This window comes from Lampris incognitus, chromosome 6, assembly GCF_029633865.1.
Source record: "Lampris incognitus isolate fLamInc1 chromosome 6, fLamInc1.hap2, whole genome shotgun sequence".
NCBI lineage: Eukaryota > Metazoa > Chordata > Actinopteri > Lampriformes > Lampridae > Lampris > Lampris incognitus.
The window spans coordinates 5,658,749-5,680,201 of NC_079216.1; the positions used below are offsets into that span (position 1 = coordinate 5,658,749).

Sequence of the window (21,453 nt, forward strand, 5' to 3'; positions counted from 1 at the left end):
TCTACCGTGTCAGTAGGCTGCTACTCGGGAAACGCTCTCTGCGAGCTGGTTGTGTGAGTGTGTGCGTGCACATAAACACTTCTTCGGTGCAGTCAGCCTCGAAATGTACTACTTTACTGTACTGCATGACTATACGCCTGACCGTGTGCGTGCACGTGTGCTTGTGTGCAATCGTGCATCAGTGCGTAACTATCTACACTGGCCCGAGAGCTTGTTCGGCCATATCTGTCTCCAGGGAAAAGTCGCAGCTATGCGGCCTATGCGACGCTAGAGTGAGCCAAGGCCCCGGGGCAGTAAAGCCCTCCAGTTATTGTGGGGGTCAAGGTGAATTTGGTCAGGTCATCATGTGCCGATATGCGCGAGCCGTAAAATGACGCCAGTCCATCCGTTAGAGAAATGACCACTGGCGTGCCAAAAGGGCAGTGGGGGAAAGGTGTACAAACTTCACACCCAACATGGCGGAAGCACACATGTGTAGCGGTACACGCCAGACAGATGTGGTCATATGAGTCAGGTCAGTCTTTGGAGTTTGGTGTCCTGCTATCTGTGGCCTCTATCTCCCCCTTTATCCAGCTTGTTATTCCAGCTGGGTATCTGGGGACTAGTAGGGCATATGTGTTGATGGCTTGGATCTTATTCTCCCCATTGAGCTGGCTCCTCAGGGCCTGCCTCACTCCCTGGAGGTATTTGACTGTAGCTGACCTCCTTGCCGCCTCCTCGTGGTTTCCATTTGACTGGACTACCAGGTACTTGTAACTGTCCTGTATGTCTGTTATCCTGCCATCTGGTTTAACCCCGTCTGTCCTCACCACCTTTCCTCTTTTTGCCACCATACGACCGCACTTGTCCGGTCCGAATGACATCCCGAGGCCGTCGTTCTAGATCCTGGTGAGGGGGATCAATGAGTTAATGTCTCGCTCATTCCTGGCATACAGCTTGATGTCATCCATGTATGGGAGGTGGCTGATGGTAACTCCACTTCTGAACCTGTGTCCATATCCACTCTTTGTGATGATCTGACTGAGGGGGTTCAGGCCTATGCAGAACAGCAGTGGGGACAGTGCATCACCTTGGTATGTGCCACATTTGATGGTTACCTGTGTGATTGTCATTGAGTTGGCCTCTAGTGTTGTTTTCCACTGCCGCATTGAGTTCTTGATGGAGGCTATTAGTGTCCTGCTGGCTTTGTGTAGTGCCAAGCACTCCAGTAACCACGTGGGGGCATTGAATCCAGGCTGTGCTCAGGTTGGTCTGCCTGGTGTTAGATTTTTGAGTGACTGCTCTATCAATCAGCAGCTGATGCTTGACCCTTTGGTGTTGTTCCCAATTTCTTTCTGAGTTTCCCTCATGTACTGACTCGTGCCCATTCAGCTTAGCTGCTATGATGCCTCCTGACAGGATCTTCCATGTTGCTGGGAGACCGGTTATCAGCCAGTAGTTTGAAGTTGTTGTGTCCTTGTGGGGATCCTTCATGATCAGTATTGTTCTCCCCTGTGTTAGCCAGTCAGGGGGAGACCCTGATGTTAGCAGCCGGTTCATCTGTATCATCAGGTGTTCATGGAGTGCCGTCAACTTCTTCAACCAGTAGGCGTGAATCAGGTCAGGGGCTGGTGCAGTCCAGCTCTTCATGCTTGAGACTCATGGTTGGATGTCTGCCACTGTGATGATAACTGCTTCTTGTTCTGGGATATTGCTGTGGTCTGCTCGTAGGCCCACCAGTCACTGGGCATTGGTGTTGTATGATGCCTCCTTTCCCCTATATCCTTCCAGTTTCGCTCAGTCTCTGCTCTGGGTGGGTCTGATGTGGTTCCCTTGTTGCTGTGCAGCTGGGAGTAAGTACACTTTGGATGGTTCTTTGAGGAACAGACCATTTAATCTTTTGGCTTCTACTTCTCTAGTGTATCTCTTCAGCCTTTGTGGCCTATAAGTATTTGTTTGGCAGTTTCCAGGGCCTCACTTATGGACAGCTTGCTGTACTTCTTCGACTAGGGCCTGTCTTTCATCAAACCTTTCTGCACCTCTGTTAACTGGCTAACATCACCTATCTATCGATCGATCAATATAGATATACGGAAGGTCGATTACAAAGGTGCAAACAGCTGAACGAGCTATTGGAAAGAAGATAAGAGGGAAAAATGCATAATTTTCATACAAATGTACAAGACTACAACATCAGTTACATTAACGGATGTCAATAGTACATCAAATTCAAATCAGTGACGGAGTAGATCAATAATCGCGGAGGCGCCGTTGCGAAATTCACAAGCCACAGAAGTATCGTGCCTCTCAGGATCACAAGCCAAAGGTTTCATGTTGTAAAAGTTTCTGAAGACTTCCGCCTGAGATTACATCACTCCCCTCAGTCCTTCACATTGTCTAAGGTGGTGATGCACTTTAGATTAAATGTGACTCCACGTGACTTAACCGGCACTTTGAGGGAGGAAGGGCCTTATGGTCGTGTTGGCCATATATATATATATATATCTATAGCGTTTTTTTCTGAAACCGTCAATGGTGTTGAGTGCTCGACTAATGAGGAGCAGAATATCACCACGGATACAGGAAAAAAGATTTTAATGCATAGCAATACAGGCCTGTTTCATGCGTCTCGCACTCATCAGCTGCTAAAGAACACAGTATATGGGTGTGTGTATATATATATATATATATATATATATATATATATATATATATATATATATACACATACACATATCACAATATCTGCTTACATATGCAAAGCTATCCTGTCCAAGACCGCGGTTCATGTCATTGAGCTGTGTGGTAATGTAGCGTATAACATCACACCAAAGCTCGTTTTCCAGTAATGCCCCCTCAAACCTTTCACATCTCATTGGGTGGGAAGTTTTAGGTTGTAGGCTTCTGTTTCATGTATGCGACATAATTGTGTGTCAGTGTGGCGAGATCTGAATTTCATCCTGATACAGTACCACTGACAAACGGTAAACGGCCATATGGAATTTTTATCCGGCCTTACATTATGCGACTACTCCAGACGGTCCCTCTCCCCAACAACGCCCCCCAGCTCCTCCTCCAAGGCCTTCCAGGCCAGATTGGACATTTATTCCCTTCAGCGAGTTCTGGATCTACCCCGGGGTCTCCTCCCAGTTGGACGTGCCGGGTAAACCTCCAAAGGAAGGCGCCCAGGAGGCATCCTGATCAGATGTCCGAACCACCTCAACTGGCTGCTTTCGACGTGAAGGAGCAGCGGCTCTACTCCGAGCTCCCTCCGGATGTCTGAGCTCCTCACCCTATCTCTAAGGCTGAACCCAGACACCCTACGGAGGAAACTCATTTCAGCCGCTTGTATCCACCATCTCACCCTTTCAGTCACTACCCAAAGCTCATGACCATAGGTGAGGGTTGGAACCAAGACTGACTGGTAAACTGAGAGCTTTGCCCTCCGCTTCAGCTCTGGAGCGCCCTACTTAGCTGGCTGCCAACACCACCCGACCCCGGAGAGGTGGCTGAAGATGAACGAATGTATGAATGAACATTATGCTACCATGTATTTTCATCATTAGCTGAGTACATTTTGGCGTTAAGGGGAATTTGACTCAATATGTAGAAGACAAATACAGTATTGTACAGTAGGGAGGACTGAGGGGATGACGGTTGTGTTGTGTAGCATAATTGTGTTTCGGTGTAGTCATCTTGTGTCATGTGTCAGTACGTGTTTCATTTCATTTATCCTTTATTCATACAGGTACAGTCCCGAAGAGATCAAAATCTATTCTGCAAAGCGGCCCACTCACACATATACACGTACACACGTCGGCTGGTCGGACACATAACATACACAAATTCAGTAATGTGAAATGTACAAGGTGAAGAAGACAACACATTAAAGCCGCAGCCCAGAGTCGGTACAGGACTCACGTCTGAGTGGATTTCATAAATCAACAAAGCCAACAAGGGGAACATGTACCTGATGTTTGACCTCTTACTGCAGCTGCTAAATATTGCCGAGTGTTGTGTAACTTAACACACAAAGTTGTGACTGTAACTCTGCACCCGAGTCACCTGTACTTTTACTGCTGTGAGGGATTGAAATATTTCTAATGCAGTTAATGTTTGAATAAAGCATTAATGTGTTATACACACACACACACACACACGTCTAATCCTCCAGCTGTTTAGTTCCAGGACATTTGGGGGAGGGGGGTTGACCTTTGTGATGTCATCACCGACCCTGAACAAGAGCGGAGGCCAGCACACTTGGCGCGAAGCCCGTTTGGCCTGAACTGGAATTCTGCCCCGGCCTCATGTCACCCTGTGCTGTGTGTGTGTGTTACTGTGTGTGTGTGTTACTGTGTGTGTGTTACTGTGTGTGTGTGTGTGTGTGTGTAAGAGGGAGTTATTTAACACAAATGTTTATAGTACATACTTAGCTAGCATGTCATGTAAGGATCTCTGTCTTCTGTACGGGCTGCTGCGTTCATCTTGGAAAAAAACACATGACAAATAGCAGTTTGCCCCCCGCCTTGTAAGAACTGATGAAGTAACAAAGTTGCAAAATGTTATTAAAGACAAGTTAGAAGAGCTCAGAATGTAACCACACTGCTGAGCGGGTAACAAAACACATCGGTTATTATCGTAAAGGTGGCAACATATTTTTGGCTTAATTGTGTAATCTTGCCTTTTAAAGTGAATATGTAGCTTGTGGATTAACGGGGTAGTTGCTTCAGTGTAGAGTGCAGTAACATGATAAAATTACTCTTCATAGTTTTATAACATGATAAAATCTCTCTTCATAGTTTTATAACATGATAAAATTACTCTTCATAGTTTTATAACATGATAAAATTAATCTTCATAGTTTTAACATGATAAAATTACTCTTCATAGTTTTATAACATGATAAAATCAATCTTCATAGTTTTATAACATGATAAAATTACTCTTCATAGTTTTACCATAGTAAAACCACTCTTAATGGTTTTATAACGGGATAAAAATCAGTCTTAATAGTTTTAATATGATAAAATCACTCAATAGTTTTACCATGATAAAATCAATCTTAGTAGTTTTACCATGATAAAATCATTCTTAATAGTTTTACCATGATAAAATCAGTCTTAATAGTTTTAATATGATAAAATCATTCTTAGTAGTTTTACCATGATAAAATCATTCTTAATAGTTTTACCATGATAAAATCAGTCTTAATAGTTTTAATATGATAAAATCATTCTTAATAGTTTTACCATGATAAAATCACTCTTAATAGTTTTACCATGATTCAATCATTCTTAATGGTTTTAATATGATAAAATCACTCTTAATAGTTTTACCATGATAAAATCAGTCTTAATAGTTTTAATATGATAAAATCATTCTTAATAGTTTTACCATGATAAAATCAGTCTTAATAGTTTTAATATGATAACATCATTCTTAATAGTTTTACCATGATAAAATCACTCTTAATAGTTTTACCATGATAAAATCATTCTTAATGGTTTTAATATGATAAAATCACTCTTAATAGTTTTACCATGATAAATTCATTCTCAATGGTTTTAATATGATAAAATCACTCTTAATAGTTTTACCATGATAAAATCATTCTTAATGGTTTTAATATGATAAAATCACTCAGCACTAGAATGACCAAAGTTGTCGTTTTGATGGTTTTGGATTTTAAGTTTAATAACTTTGTGGGGGGAAAAAAGACACAGACCTGCCGCTCCCCGAATGCTGCTAAAATTTGATATATTTGCGTGAAAATGAGTTTTAGATCAGCTGCACAAAAAAGTTAAGACAAGCTCCACCTAAAACGACCATGACTGGTCAAAAAGACGGCTCGTAATTTGCGCGTGATCGTGCGCGTCATGTGACTATTTATGACGCGTGTTGGTGGCGTCATTTCCTTCGTGAAGTTCGTCGCTCTGTCCTAGAAACACACTAGCGCCATCCAGTGGAGAGAAATAGTCTCAACTTGAAGTGTGATGATGTCCAACATGTCTGGTTACAGACGCAGCATGACTACCACCGAGGCGCTGCAGGATTTACAGGCGTTGGACAGCGGCCATTTTAAATTGTTTGAAAAATAGTATTAAAGTTGTTAAAATGTTAATTTTGGTGTCAGTCGTTTCCTAGCAGCCATGCCAACATATGTAACGCATTAATATCTCAGCTGGGTATTTATCTTGACAGAATATAGAGTTTAAAAACTGGCGGTCAATTTGACCGCCTATGGTCGTTTCAGGTAGGAGTGAAATCCCGGCCGTTCTAGTATTAAAAAAAAGACCCCCGGACCCCCTCAAAGGTCTGTGTGTGTCTCTGGTCACACAGCCTTCTCACCTTTTCCCACCTCTAACCCAGGGGCGCCATGAAGGGGGGTGCAGAGGGTGCAATGCACACAGGCGCCACATCAGCGGGGGGCGCCAAAAGTACAGTGTACAGTAAACAATTTCCGGTTATAGGCCTATTTGTTTTTTAAAAGTTTGGTATTCATAAATATTATTACTTGGATGAAAATTTGGGATTAGAATATATAGTTACATGTTATATTTTTTGATCATAATATTTTTGCGTACGGTCTTTAGATGCCCCCGCTGATGCGGCGCCTGTGTGCATTGCACCCTCTGCACCCCCCCCCCTTGTTGCGCCCCTGCTAACCAGTTTGCCTGATGGAAGCCTGTATTTTGTTGTATTTTGTTAATGACATTGACGCCAAACTAAAGGTGTAAGTCCATACCGCTCAGCAGAGTGGTGGATGAGACTGGGGACCGGCGTCGGCCGATACTTGAGGAGTCGTACTCCGACTCAGTAGTGCAGTGAAAAAGTGACGTCAGTGTATTTGTGTTTGTGTTGCTGTCTAGAAGTGGCTGTATAAAGTCATCCCCTCCCCAGGACGTTGAGACAAACGGTGGGGAAGTGTGACGTGCGGCGAGAGCCGGTGCGCTGCGGGATCCGCCGGCGGTGCTCGGTGTCGCTTGTGAGGCTCAGAACCTTTCCGTCCTGTGTCGTCCTCTCCAGGGGTTTTTCCGGAGGACCATCCGTCTGAAGCTGGAGTACGACAAGTGCGAGCGCCGCTGCAAGATCCAGAAGAAGAATCGCAACAAGTGCCAATACTGCCGCTTCCAGAAGTGCCTTTCGGTGGGCATGTCCCACAACGGTGAGTCGGAAAGCCCGCGGCGTGCACGCATGTGTGGCGTTGGACCGGTTGGGGCGCCGCTTCCAAGCAAGCAGGCGGGGCAGGAGGGGCAGACATGCGCACACACGGACACACACAGCATGCTGACACAGACATGCGCACACACGGACACACACAGCATGCTGACACAGACATGCAGCTTCACACCACACTTGTGTCGGTGCCAGGACGGAAGCCCGAGCGCACTCGTGCACAGACACACACACACACACAGATCCTGTTACATGCAGACATGCGGGGTTTAAGGGCGCCATTGTGCAGCGGGTCGACGGGACTCCGCCGCACTCGCACACGCGGACTTCGGCGTGCACAATTACACACAACAAGCAACCTAACACCGCAGGTTGGTGCTTGGTTGCATGTCAAGGCAAGTTGTAGACCGAAGAGAAGGGCCGGCGGTCCCGGAGTCGAGACTCCTGGTTTTTTTTTTACAGAATGCAACCTGCAGCCCTGACCCGTCCCAGGCTGCTGGTCTAGTCAGGCCGGCTGATGTGGATTTGGGAGCTGAGACGGTTTGAATGGGAATCTAAAAAAAAAAAAAACCCGAAACACGTTTGTGAGTCTGTTAGTTGAGACTCGAACGTCCTGAAAGAGACGCTTCAAATGTCATTTTTCCAAAGTTTGCTGGGGATGCGATTAAACAGGCGGGTGGGACAGTGTCTCTCTGGACACCGTCCCATCCAGGACGTACACTCGGCCCGTCGGCGTTTGCACTGATCCGGATCAGCCTGTTCACTCCTGGCGTGCATGGTGCACTTCCCATGATGGATGAATAGCCCAGCTGTGTTTGCACAAGGTTGAGATGCGCCCAAAAGCTGCTCCCCGACCCAGCAGCTTGACCCCGGCGCGGGGCAGCGGCGGGCCGCCGCGTTCCACCGACGGACCGGCGGGGTCGATGAGACGTCAGTCGCCGGATTATTCCCAGAAGAGCCGCGAGTGCGGGGTCAACCGAAATCGTTACCGATATCTGCCCCCGGTAGCAGACGTGTGCTGCCAGCGTGTGGTTACTGGGGTCGTGTCGGGGGGGGCGTCTGGGGTGGGTCAGTCGTTGCATCACCTCGTTTGTTTGGACACGTTGTGTTTGTCAATACAAATCATCAGGACGTGTTGCGATTCACTCCGCTGCTGTGAGGAAACCTGCTCCGCTCCGGGTCAGTACCAGTTCCCTCCAAGGTCACTCCGTTTTTCTGGCCCTGTGACGGACAGGTGGCCTGTCCAGGGTGTCCCCCCCCCCTGCTGCCCAGTGACCGCTGGGATAGACTCCGGCGTCCCGCGACCCGAACTCGGATAAGCGGTTTGGATAAAGGAACGGAATGGAATTTTCCCCCTTTTTCTCCTCAGCTGTACTTGGTAAATTACCCCCCCCCCTCCGAGCCGTCCCGGTCTCTGCTCCACCCCCCCCCCCCCTGCCGGTCCGGGGAGGGCTGCAGACTACCACACGCCTCCTCCCATACATGTGGAGTCACCAGCCGCTTCTTCTCACCTGACAGTGAGGAGTTTCACCAGGGGGACGTAGCGCTTGGGAGGATCACACTAGTCCCCCCCAGTCCCCCCTCCCAAACAGGTGCCTCAACCGACCAGGGGAGGCGCTAGTGCAGCGACCAGGACACATACCCACATCCGGCTTCCCACCTGCTGACACGGCCAATTGTGTCTGTAGGGATGCCCGACCAAGCCGGAGGCAACACGGGGATTTGAACCGGCGATCCCCGTGTTGGTAGGCAGCGGAATAAACCGCCAAGCCACCCGGACGCCCGGAATGTGTTTTTAAACTGTGTTTACATCGACAGCAACAGAAACAGATGTCGGTGTGCTTTTAGCACAGTCTTTTGGTGGCGTTTTGTTCAGAGTTGACCAGAAGTATCTCCAGCACCTCCTCCTCTTGCTCCCCCTTTAACCTAACGAGGCGCATCGAGGTCACGGCTGGGCGGAGAGCTGGCAGCCACGCCACAAGCAGAAGTCATCCGTCGTTATGGAGCAACACTGGGTTTTCAGTTCAGCCGCCCTTATCTGTGTTTGGGACGCTGGACTGTGGGGCGGGTGTCAGATCCTGGGGGGCACAGCTTACTCTCTCTCACACACACACACACACACACACACACACACACACACACACACACACAACATACACACACACAACACACACACACACACACACATAACATACACACACACAACACACACACACAACACACACACACACACAACATACACACACCCACACAACACACACAACACAACACACACACAACATACACACACACACACACACACACACACACACACACACACACACACACACATAACATACACACACACAACACACACACACACACACAACACAACACAACACACACACACATAACATACACACACAACACACACACACATACAACACACACACACACAACACAACACAACACAACACAACACACACACACATACAACACACACACACACACACACAACATACACACACACACACACACAACACACACACACAACACGGTGTGTCGTCCCCCGGCCAAGGTCAAGGCCCACTGCACACAAATGCACCAAAATAGATTTCAGAGATGACAGGGTGGGTGTATACTTGTCTGTCTGGTCAGACAGGCAGGCAGGCAGACAGACAGCCAGGTAGACACATAGACAGGCAGGTACACAGGCAGGCAGACAGGCAGACAGACAGACAGACAGGCAGACAGACAGACAGGCAGACAGGCAGGTACACAGGCAGGCAGACAGACAGCCAGGCAGACAGGCAGGTACACAGACAGGCAGACAGACAGCCAGGTAGACACACAGACAGGCAGGTACACAGGCAGGCAGACAGGCAGACACAGACAGACAGGCAGGCAGGCAGGCAGACAGACAGACAGACAGGTAGACACAGACAGGCAGGTACACAGGCAGGCAGACACAAACAGACAGGCAGGCAGACACACAGACAGACAGGCAGGCAGGCAGACACACAGACAGACAGATAGGCAGGCAGACAGACAGACAGACAGGCAAGCAGGCAGACAGACACAGATAGACAGACAGGCAGGCAGACAGACAGATAGATAGGCAGGCAGACAGACAGACACAGACACAGATAGACAGGCAAGCAGGCAGACACACAGACAGGCAGGCAGACACACGCACACACAAACACACACAGGCAGGCAGACACACACACACACACACAGACAGACAGACAGATAGGCAGGCAGACAGACAGTCAGACAGGCAGATAGACAGACAGACGCCACCTGCCGAATGAGCCTCAGACAGACCTTCTCGTGTGGGCTCTGGACCAGCAGAGCCGTGTGTGCAGTGTGGTTACTGTGAGACACTTCTCATGTTGTTTCCTGTTACGTGTCATCTATACGTTATGTCAAACCTTCCCTCGAACCTGGGATATTTCTCCCTGCACTGAGTCTTGTTACACACACACACACACACACACACACACAGGTCCCCGTCCTCAGACCCGTCCAGTAAGCGTCAGGTGACGCGGCCTCACATAACAGACGGCGTGAGACCCGTCCACCCTGAGCCGGCGTGTTCCACCGCCCCACGTGTGCCTTCCTGGAAACGCTGCCCAGCGTGGAGGACGTTGAAAGCGCCCGCCCAGAGTCGGAGTGCGGACGGCGAAAACGAAAGTGATGATGTGGGGTCATGTGACCTCAGGTGGCGCTGCCGGCTCGGGTGGCCCGGACCGGCCAGTGAGCAGGGCAGACTTTTGGAAAGTGTCCAGGGAACGGCGGTGTGGTGGGGCGGCCGGCCGGCTGGCGTGGCGTGGCGTGGCGTGGCGGTCTAGCCGTGTACGTATTGGGACGTCTTTAAGCACGCTCCATAGATTCTTTACGGACGGCTGTCCCGCAGCATCCCGGGGCCGCAGGGCAGGTTGGGTAATGGCGGTTGTCTCATGTTGGACGCTAGTGTGTCAGTCAGCTGTGCGTCCTCTTCCGGTAAGCGTGTTCTTGGGTTTCATAGGCTGGTTTGTAACTGTAGAGGTTGGAGGTAGGTCACCGGAGAGCGGAGGGCAAACTGATACCGTGAGGCCGGCCACGCCCCCCCCCCCCCCGATGCTGCAAGTCTCTCCGTATCGACCACCCATTGATTTGTAAGTTCCGGAAGTTTCTCACCGAAAACTGGAATTCAATTGGGTTTGTTTTTTTTAAATTTATTTCTGATTTTTCTCCCAGTTTAGTGGCCAATCGCTCCCTATTCTAGTTCAAACCCCCACCCTCGTACTGCATCATGCGTTCACCAACTGCATCTCTCCCGCCGGCAGTCTGGAAGGAGACGCCTCGCCACTTCCGGGACGCGATATTATGAACCCTACATAGCCCTCGCCAAAATCCCGTACCCTGTCCCAAATCTCGCAAACGGACGCCGGATTTCCGCTGCGTTGCTAAGGAAACAATCAACTATCAACTCGGTGCGAAGCAAAGCTAACGTTAGCTACCTTCAATTTTGTAATTTTGTATTTTTCGCAATTTTGGACAGCTGGCTGCTTTTGTAATTTTGGACTGCTGGCTGTCAACAACAGAACGGAGGTAAGTAACGTTACCCAAGTAGCCTATAGCTTTTCAGCAGGCCTTCTTTATACAACACTGTGCACTATACACTATAGGCCTAGGCTAATAGTAGAAAATGTAAACTTTCTGGTAAATGAAGTGAAAGACATGACTAGGATGTTTGTCTTAAGATTTAAGTGTTTGCCCTGAAAACGAAATTAAGCAGGAAGTCTAGATTATTTTTGGTTTTGATTAAAAATAATCAAAATATTAAGTTACATAACTTATGAATCGTCTAAAAAGTGAACCATGGGGTTGAAATTATGATTGTGAGGGAAAGAATAGCCTTAAGTTGACTAACCTAACAATTTTAGGTTACAAGGTCTGCCTCTGCTCCTTGGATACGTTATTGGTATTATATTAATGTTGATTGTGGATAACTTAGACAGGTTAAATTGTGGGTGTACAGCGTTTCCTTGATGAGCGCTAACCCCATAACAACATATTTTCGCGTTGCTACGGTGGCGCACACGTGACAAAGCCAGAAACGGGATTTTGGCGAGGCCTATGTAGGGTTCCTAATATCGCTTCCGGGACAAGGCGACTCCAGGCCGAACCACTGCTTCCCCCCCCACACACACACACAGAGACGCATTCATGTGACGAACACAAGCTGACTCCGCCCCCCTCCCCAAGACAGCGCTGCCAATCATACTGCTTCATGGAGTCCGGCCATAGTCGGGTCTGACGAGACCGGGGCGCGAACCCCGGCCCCCAGCGGGCAACTGCATCGACGCAAAGCCGACGCTTAGACCGCTACGCCACCGCGGACCCGGCTTCAGTTGTTTTTACAGCGTCGTCTCATCGGAGGGCCTCCTCGCTCCCGCATCTGCAGACGAAGGGTTTCTATTGTATTGTTATATACATATGAGGTATTTCACACAGTCACCAAGACAACGAAGGACTCACATCTCTGTAGTGTCCTTTTAGGTCAGCGAGAAAAACCAGTACCGGGTCTGATCCCGTCATTTTGGGTTCGACTCTGACTCAGGACGCGTGTGTATACCAATGTGTGTGTGTGTGTGTGTGTGTGTGTGTATCTATCTATCTATCTATATATGTATATATCTCTATCTCTCTCTCTCATATAGATAGATAGATAGAACACACACACACACACACACACACACACACACACACACACACACACCTGGAAACCATGGAAACTGTAAAAACAGGGAAAATGCTGAAAGAAAGCTGAAGGAAGAATATATATATATATATATTTGTATTTACTAGTTCAATGCCTGTTTGGGTGTAATTCCCCCTCTGACCACAAAGTGGATTGGAATGGCAGCGTGGCGCTGTTCGTCCGGTCGCAGACAGACAAGAGACTTCAGTTATATATAAAACCAAGGTAATTCAGGATTGAGGAAATCTAATGTTAAAATGTGAAGTTATTATTTCTTTTATTCCCATGAATGATACTGAACAGTGTACGTGTGCTCTGAACATGTGACAGTCAGAAGTGTCATCTAGGCTTACTTTTGGCCTTGCGCTGATTAGAAATGTGCCTGAACAGAGCAGCGCTTGGCGGTGCCGGTGCAAGCTCGGGTCTGCAGGGTTCCTCCACAGCAGCAGCTGAGCCGGGTGAATGTGAGCGGTGGAGCAGCCGCCTCCCTCATGCAGCACCTCATCACAGACGTAACGGTGACCCGGGGGCCGCTCGCTTCCTCTCATCCTAATTAGACTTGGCTCCTGCCCAGAGATCTGCCGCCCGGCTTTACTCGAGCCGTCTAATCGCTGCACGGTAATCTAATGGAGCGGCCAGACTTAAGAAAATACAACCAAAAAACGTTCATCACCGACCCGGTACCTGGCAGTTCAAGGAAAAACCAGAAGAAAACGAAAGCTGAGAGGAATGTCATGTCTCACTTACAAGTGCTGCAGTAGTGACAATTCGTCTGGAGATCGTCTCGTTTTCACTGCAGTCGTCCATTCATTTATTCATTTTTGGGTGGGGGGAAAATGTCTACTCCACAGTTGGCGTGTCAGGGGCAATATCCTCCGCATACTGCAGGTCTGGGTTTGTTAAGTTGATAAAATGCAGAAAAAAATGAGGGAATCTCATCCTTCTTTATGATTTTATCGTCTAATTAACACTGGCGGTGGGATTAGACCACGTGTGTGTGCGTGTCTGTGCGTGTGTGTGTGTGTGTGCGTGTGTGTGTGTGTGTGTGTGTGTGTTTTCGAGGTTAAATACAGTTCAGGTCTAAGCTCATTAGTCAGTTAAGATCAGGTCGTCTGAGTGATGCCAGAGTACCTCTGTAGGAAAAACAACCGCTCTGAGCATGCAAACACACACTCACACACTCACCAACAACTCTCCCTGCACTGTTCTGTCAGGCCTGTACCCTCTCTCATTGTACTGGGCTCTATTCTATTCTATTCTATTCTATTCTATTCTATTCTATTCTATTCTATTCTATTCTATGCTGCTCCATTCTATTCTGCTCCATTCTATTCTATTCTATTCTATGCTGCTCCATTCTATTCTGCTCCATTCTATTCTATTCCATTCCATTGTATGCCATTCTATTCTATTATATTCTGCTCCATTGTATTCTATTCCATGCTATTCTATTCTATTCTATTCTATTCTATTCTGCTCCATTGAATTCTAATCCATTCCATTCTATTCCATTCTATTCTATTACATTCTATTCTATTCTATTCTATTCTCTTCTATTCATCCATGGTTTCATACTACTCCACTGCTTGAAAAGTTTTGCTGCCTTGTTAAGATGGACGTGTCTGTCCTTGCTGTCTCTGCAGCACTGCTTCAGGGGTCTGGATGTCTAAAACACGCTGGCAGCTAAACGCCACCGACAGCTGAGTTAAGGTTAGCCGGATGTCAGTCACCTGTCTCTGACGCTCTGCCGTTCTCCGTGTCGACAGCCATCCGTTTCGGCCGGATGCCCCAGTCGGAGAAGCTGAAGCTGAAGGCGGAGATGGTGACGGGGGAACGGGAGGTGGAGGACCCCCAGCTGGCCGACCAGAAGTCTCTGGCGAGGCAGATCTACGAGGCCTACCTCAAGAACTTCAACATGAACAAGGCCAAGGCCCGGACTATCCTCACTGGCAAGACCAGCAACCCAGTACGTGTGTGTGTGTGTGTGTGTGTGTGTGTGTGTGTGTGTGTGTGTGTGGATTAGGTGTTAACAGCTCAAGCTACAATAGGAATTTCCTAACAGCCACTGGTTCATAGCACACAAGTTTTAATCTTTCACAGACAGACAGGTAGAAAGACAGACAGACAGACAGACAGACAGACAGACAGACAGACAGACAGGCAGGCAGGCAGGCAGACAGACAGACAGACACAGACAGGCAGGCAGGCAGACAGGTAGAAAGACAGACAGACAGACACAGACAGGCAGAAAGGTAGAAAGACAGACAGACACAGACAGGTAGAAAGACAGACAGACAGGTAGAAAGACAGACAGACACAGACAGGCAGAAAGGTAGAAAGACAGACAGACAGGTAGACAGACAGGTTGAAAGACAGACAGATAGGCAAACAGACACACACAGACAGGTAGAAAGGCAGACAGACAGGTAGACAGACAGGTTGAAAGACAGACAGACAGGTAGAAAGACAGACAGACAGACAGACAGACAGACAGACAGACAGACAGACAGACAGACAGACAGACAGACAGACAGGTAGAAAGACAGACAGGCAGAAAGGTAGAAAGACAGACAGACACAGACAGACAGACAGACACAGACAGGTAGAAAGGCAAACAGACAGACAGGTAGAAAGACAGACAGACAGGCAGAAAGGTAGAAAGACAGACAGGTAGACGGACAGCTAGATCGCTCTGCTGACGTGGTTGGTTTGTGTATCCGTGTGGGGAAGCAGAAGTGTAAGATGGGGGCTGTGGGTGTTGGGGGCTGTGGGTGGTGTTGTAAGTGTTTCACGTGTCATAAATCTGGTCAGTGGGTGATTTTTCTTTCTGATGACTCTCTGGAGAAATGCGCAACCAAACTCGTCCTTATGTCTCAACATGACCCGGCAGGCACCACCTTAGAGGATCTGCTGAAGCCAGCCGATGACTGAGGTGCCTTGCTCAATCAGTCCAAAAGGCCAGCACGCTCGCTGGACAAGGAAACATCTGTCTTCTCTTTCTTTCTTTCTTTCTTTCTTTTTTTTTGCCAGAATGATATAAAGAGCCACTGTATGAGCCCAACACTCCTCCCTTAATCCCACCCCTTGTCTCTCTCCCTCTCGCTGTCTCTCTCTCTCGCTGTCTCTCTCTCTCTCCGTGCGACCCCTTCCCATTCAAAACACCATCAAACACGCGTCTTTCCCGCTCGCTGGCCGGTGGAGGTTTACGGTCCATCGAGGGCCATGGGTGGAGGGGTGGAGGGGTCGGATAACTTGATACGGACGTGGTCATTCAGTGAACACGTCCACCATCAACCGCAACCTCGGTCCAACTTCATGGTTCTCCGAGTCCATTTCGGGGGTGGGGGGGTCGTATGACCCCGTGTGACCCCGGCCCGGGTTCTGCAGATGACTTGATGGTGTGTTGGTGCTTGTAAGCGGCTGTGAACGAGCCACACAGCTGGCGATGCCCCCCCCCCCCCGCACAGTAGCCTGTGGACCAGGGGTGCCCAACTCCAGGCCTCGAGGACCACAGTGTCTGCGGGTATTTGTTGCAACCATGCACCACACCACCGGATTTACCCAATTAGCTCACCTCTTGGACCAACGAGGGAAAGGAATTAGTTAAATCAGGTGGTGTAGTGCATGGCTGCAACAAATAGCCGCAGGCAGCGCGGCCCTGGAGGCCTGGGGTTGGGCTCCCCTGGTGTAGACCGTTTTTCAGTTTCGTCATCCGGTTCCTTCATTCTCTCACTGCGTGTCTCCTGCAGCCGCAGTAACAAAAAACAATTTACTGTTGTTTCTCTTGTGTACTCGCGTACACAAAAGAAACGAAACGCCGTTACCCCCCCAGCCCGCAGCAGCATGACACAAAAGACAAAAACACACATCCAAAATCCCCAAAAACGACACCGCCAAAACATACAAAAACAGAGACAACAAAGCAATAACCAGAAAAAGCCACGAACGGTTAAGAAACTCAGTGCAGCAGTCCAACTAGTCCACTGTCCAGGATGACTGTCGCCACCGCCGGTCGGCACGGGCTAGCCGGTTAGCTTAGCCTGCCCCGCTTCCGCGTCCCGTCAGACCGCCCCTGGCGTCACCTCCTCAGGCGCAGCTCCGGTCAGGGCCACGGTCCCCGCCCGGGCTCTGCAATATATCAAAACATAACACTTGACATGACTCTCACACAGCGGTTCTGAGTCGGGTCCTCGGGCACCTCCGGTCCAGCCGCTTCCCCGTTCTGCCAGGTGCCTCGTCACATTCACCTGTTGTCTCAGGTACCCCGCCATAAAACCACAACAGCTGCATGTAATTTACAACTGGCGGTACTGATGGTACCTGAGGACCTGATTGAGACCTGCCGCCCTAGCAAACGCTTTTATTTCGTTGCATACTGTTGTTATTATGGCGCTGTTGTGGTAACACTTTGACTCCCAGGCCGTTCACGAGGCACACATAAGCAAGGAACCTCGGCGTGAATAGACGTAGTTACAGTCGTGTAGGAGTAAAGGGAGGGGGTCTTTGCTAAATCTCCAGTTTGCTTGCTGGTCATTAGGATGTGGCGTTAAATAAACCTACATCAGACACTGTGTGGGATAAATACACACATCCCATTGTACCAAACAGTATCTTGAATCCCGTGTGTCACAGGGATGATTGGTAATCATCCGATAAACGTGAATATAAGGTGAATATTAGACGTGGCCTTCAATATTCCCCTCCTCAAGGAATCAAAATACTACTTGTGTTTGGTCCACTGTAGGTTGTGTATTTATGCCACATAGTGTTTGATGTAGATTGTATTTCCCATCCGTCCATCCATCATCCAAGCTGCTTATCCTGCTCTCAGGGTGGGGGGGATGCTGGAGCCTCTCCCAGCAGTCACTGGGCGGCAGGCGGGGAGACACCCTGGACAGACCACCGGTCCATCACAGGGCCGCCACACACACATCACACCTAGGGACAATCTAGTACGGCTGATTCACCTGACCTACATGTCTTTGGACTGTGGGAGGAAACCGGAGCCCCCGGAGGAACCCACCCAGACACGGGGAGAACATGCAAACTCCACACGGAGGACGACCCGGGACGACCCCCAGGGTTGGACTACCCCGGGGCTCAAACCCAGGACCTTCTTGCTGTGAGGCGACCGCGCTAACCACTGCACCACCGTGCCGCCCAAATATACTATATTTACCATCACATGCTAATAAGGAGGCGAGCCAGAGGAGTAGAAAAGACTGCGTTTACTCTCATGTATCAGCCCGTCACTACCCCTCATCCGTTCAGGTGCACCTGGTTTACTCGTAGCTTACTGGGTTATAGCTGCACGTTTCTGGTTAGCATCCTGGTCTTCTGTCCTAGCATACTGTTACTTTGTTGCTCCCATTACTTTGGATAAAGATGATACTTAGATTCAGCATATTTGATACATTTTAAACAGATGAGTAGTTATTATATTACAAGATAGATTCAATTTAAACTGGTAAGTTGGAAACATAAAACTGAATGAAATAATGTCCATCGATCCATCCATCCATCCATCCATCCATCCATCCATCCATCCACCCATCCATCCATCCATCCATCCAAAGCACTGATGCTGCTCTCAGGGTGGCGGGGATGCGGGGGACTATTATGAAATAATGAGACCAATACTATTATGCTTTTACATATGTACTGTAAGCGACACTTGTGGAGAAAGTATTACGTCTGTTAAGGTGTGATTTAACACTCGTGAACCCCCCCCCCCCATGGTGGACTTGACACCATGGGGGGGGGGGCTTTGGCTCTGGCTTTGATTTATTTGCATCCCTCCAACTCGGTTTTACAGTGTAACCTAATGGACACTCGGCTGGGGTCCAAAGTCAGCTTTACTGCACCCTGGTCGTGGAAGGAGATCCGCCTCAGAGACCGGCTCGGGTCCCAGTCCAGATGAAGACATGCCGTTGTAAAGATGAGCACAACTCTTGCGCGCCGCTCCGCTTTACGTACTGGGGGTTTTAATGGGGGGCGGAAAGCGACGTCCAGCCAAGCCCACGTACCGTGTCTCCCCACAAGCAGAAGAACCCGGGCTTATGAAGAAACAGTGGTTTCTGTGCCGCCATTTAAACGGTGGCGTTTCTGCAGAATAATCTTTGTGAGGGGGTCCGGGTGGTGTAGTGGACTATTCTGTTCCCTACCGACACGAGGATCGCCGGTTCGAATCCCCGTGTTACCTCCGGCTTGGTCAGGCGTCCCTACAGACACAATTGGCCGTGCCTGCGGGTGGGAAGCCGGGTGTGGGTGTGTGTCCTGGCCGCTGCACTAGCGCCTCCTCTGATCGGTCGGGGCGCCTGTTCGGGAGGGAGGGGGGGGGACTGGGGGGGAATAGCGTGATCCTCCCACGCGCTACGTCCCCCTGGCGAAACTCCTCACTGTCAGGTAATTGTCAGTGGGGTAATTGGCCGGATACAATTGGAGAGAAAAAAAAGGGGGGGGTGTCTTTGTGGCTCTTATGTGTGAAAATTAGCATACCGAATTAGCATCAACGAGCTGCACATTTCCAATCTGGAGGTCGGGTGAGGTCAGCATCACCGCACGCTGTTTCAGCCAAGTAACATGAAGCCTGGTCTGGAAGTTACACAGTTTGGTTGCAGCGCAGAATCACCCCGTGCACCACAATAATGACACGCACAGCTCTTACAACATCTCCCGTGACCCCCATCACCCACCCGAATTTCACATTTCTGTCCTCCGACCGCAGACAAAGAACCACGAGAGACAGAAGGGGTCAGAACTGTCTGCTGTTGTGACACTACAATATATATATATCCATCTGTCTGTCTGTCTGTCTGTCTGCCTGCCTGCCTGCCTGCCTGTCTGTCTGTCTGTCTGCCTGCCTGTCTGTCTGTCTGCCTGCCTGTCTGTCTGCCTGCCTGTCTGTTTGCCTGTCTGTCTGCCTGCCTGCCTGTCTGCCTGCCTGCCTGCCTGTCTGTCTGCCTGTCTGTCTGTCTGTCTGTCTGTCTGTCTGTCTGTCTGTCTGTCTGCCTGCCTGCCTGCCTGTCTGTCTGTCTGTCCGTCTGCCTTTTTGCTGATTCAGCTTTTTTTCATATAAACTTTTCTGCATGTTGAAAGTATATGTTCTTTCATGTAGTTTATATATAGAAAATAAAGATTTTATAATATCTTTTAACTTTTTCTATTATCTTTTATCTATCTATCTTTTATCACACTAAAAGACTATATTATATATATAATATATAGATTATATAGATAGAATGAGTTTTATATATATATATATAAATACACAGTATATGTACTGTGTATTATTATATAGGTATGATGAACTTTATTGATGTAGCTTTTGCAAATAATTGTTACAAAGTGCTCCACAAAGTACAGATGACGTGCAGTGTGTAGATGCAACAGAGAGAAATGCATCATGGCGGCATAGCAGAGTTGGTTAGGCTGAGCTCCTCTGCAGAAATAACATCCGGACAGTCTAGTCGTCACTCGTCTGGATTGTACGCCTCACCCTCTTCCTCCTCTCTTCAGCCCTTCGTCATCCATGACATGGAGACTCTCCAGCTGGCGGAGCGCACGCTGGTGGCCAAGATGGTGGGCACAGCAGGCGTCCTGAAGGACAGGGAGGCGGAGGTCCGCATCTTCCACTGCTGCCAGTGCACCTCGGTGGAGACGGTCACCGAGCTCACCGAGTTCGCCAAGTCCGTCCCGGGCTTCTCCGGCCTGGACCTCAATGACCAGGTGACGCTGCTCAAGTACGGCGTGTACGAGGCGCTCTTCGCCATGCTGGCGTCCTGCATGAACAAGGACGGCCTGCTGGTGGCGTACGGCTCGGGCTTCATCACCCGCGAGTTCCTCAAGAGCCTGCGGAGGCCCTTCAGCGACATGATGGAGCCCAAGTTCCAGTTTGCCATGAAGTTCAACGCCCTGGAGCTGGACGACAGCGACCTGGCCCTGTTTGTGGCGGCCATCATCTGCTGCGGGGGTGAGGAGGCGGGGAGGGAGGGAGGGAGGGAGGGGGGGAGGGGCTGACTTGTCATTCGTGATGACCTGGTGTCAAGATCTAAAAATAAAATGAGCAAAAAAGAAAATACAACTCAAATTAGGCTGCATTTTAAGCTATAATATTTCTACTGCATGTACTGCACGTGGCAATAACAGAATTTCTGATTGATTGATTGATTGATTGATTGATTGATTGATTGATTGATTGATTGATTGATTGATTGCTGTTGTTGTTGATTCTCAATCAACCCCCCCCCCCTTTTCTCCAGATCGCCCCGGGCTGGTGAACGTGCGGCACATTGAGGGCATGCAGGAGAGCATCGTCCAGGTCCTGCGGCTCCACCTGCTGGCCAACCACCCGGACGACGCCTTCCTCTTCCCTAAGCTGTTGCAGAAGCTGGCTGACCTGCGGCAGCTGGTGACCGAGCATGCCCAGCTGGTCCAGGAGATCAAAAAGACGGAGGACACCTCGCTCCACCCGCTCCTGCAGGAGATCTACAGAGACATGTACTGAGGAACACGGGGAGGTTGGAGGAGGAGCCCCCTGTCTGCCCTCTCCGTACGATCTTCTTTTTTTT

At 49.1% G+C, this 21,453-nt stretch overlaps 1 protein-coding gene across 1 annotated transcript; it reads left to right on the forward strand.

The window, feature by feature from the left end:
• Nucleotides 1-7,037: 7,037 nt before the first annotated feature.
• Nucleotides 7,038-21,453, forward strand: pparab (peroxisome proliferator-activated receptor alpha b). Its single transcript, XM_056282215.1, has 4 exons — nucleotides 7,038-7,144; nucleotides 14,650-14,855; nucleotides 20,402-20,855; nucleotides 21,145-21,453. The coding sequence occupies exons 1-4, from the start codon at nucleotides 7,132-7,134 to the stop codon at nucleotides 21,387-21,389; spliced, it is 918 nt and encodes a 305-aa protein (XP_056138190.1). The 5' UTR covers nucleotides 7,038-7,131; the 3' UTR covers nucleotides 21,390-21,453.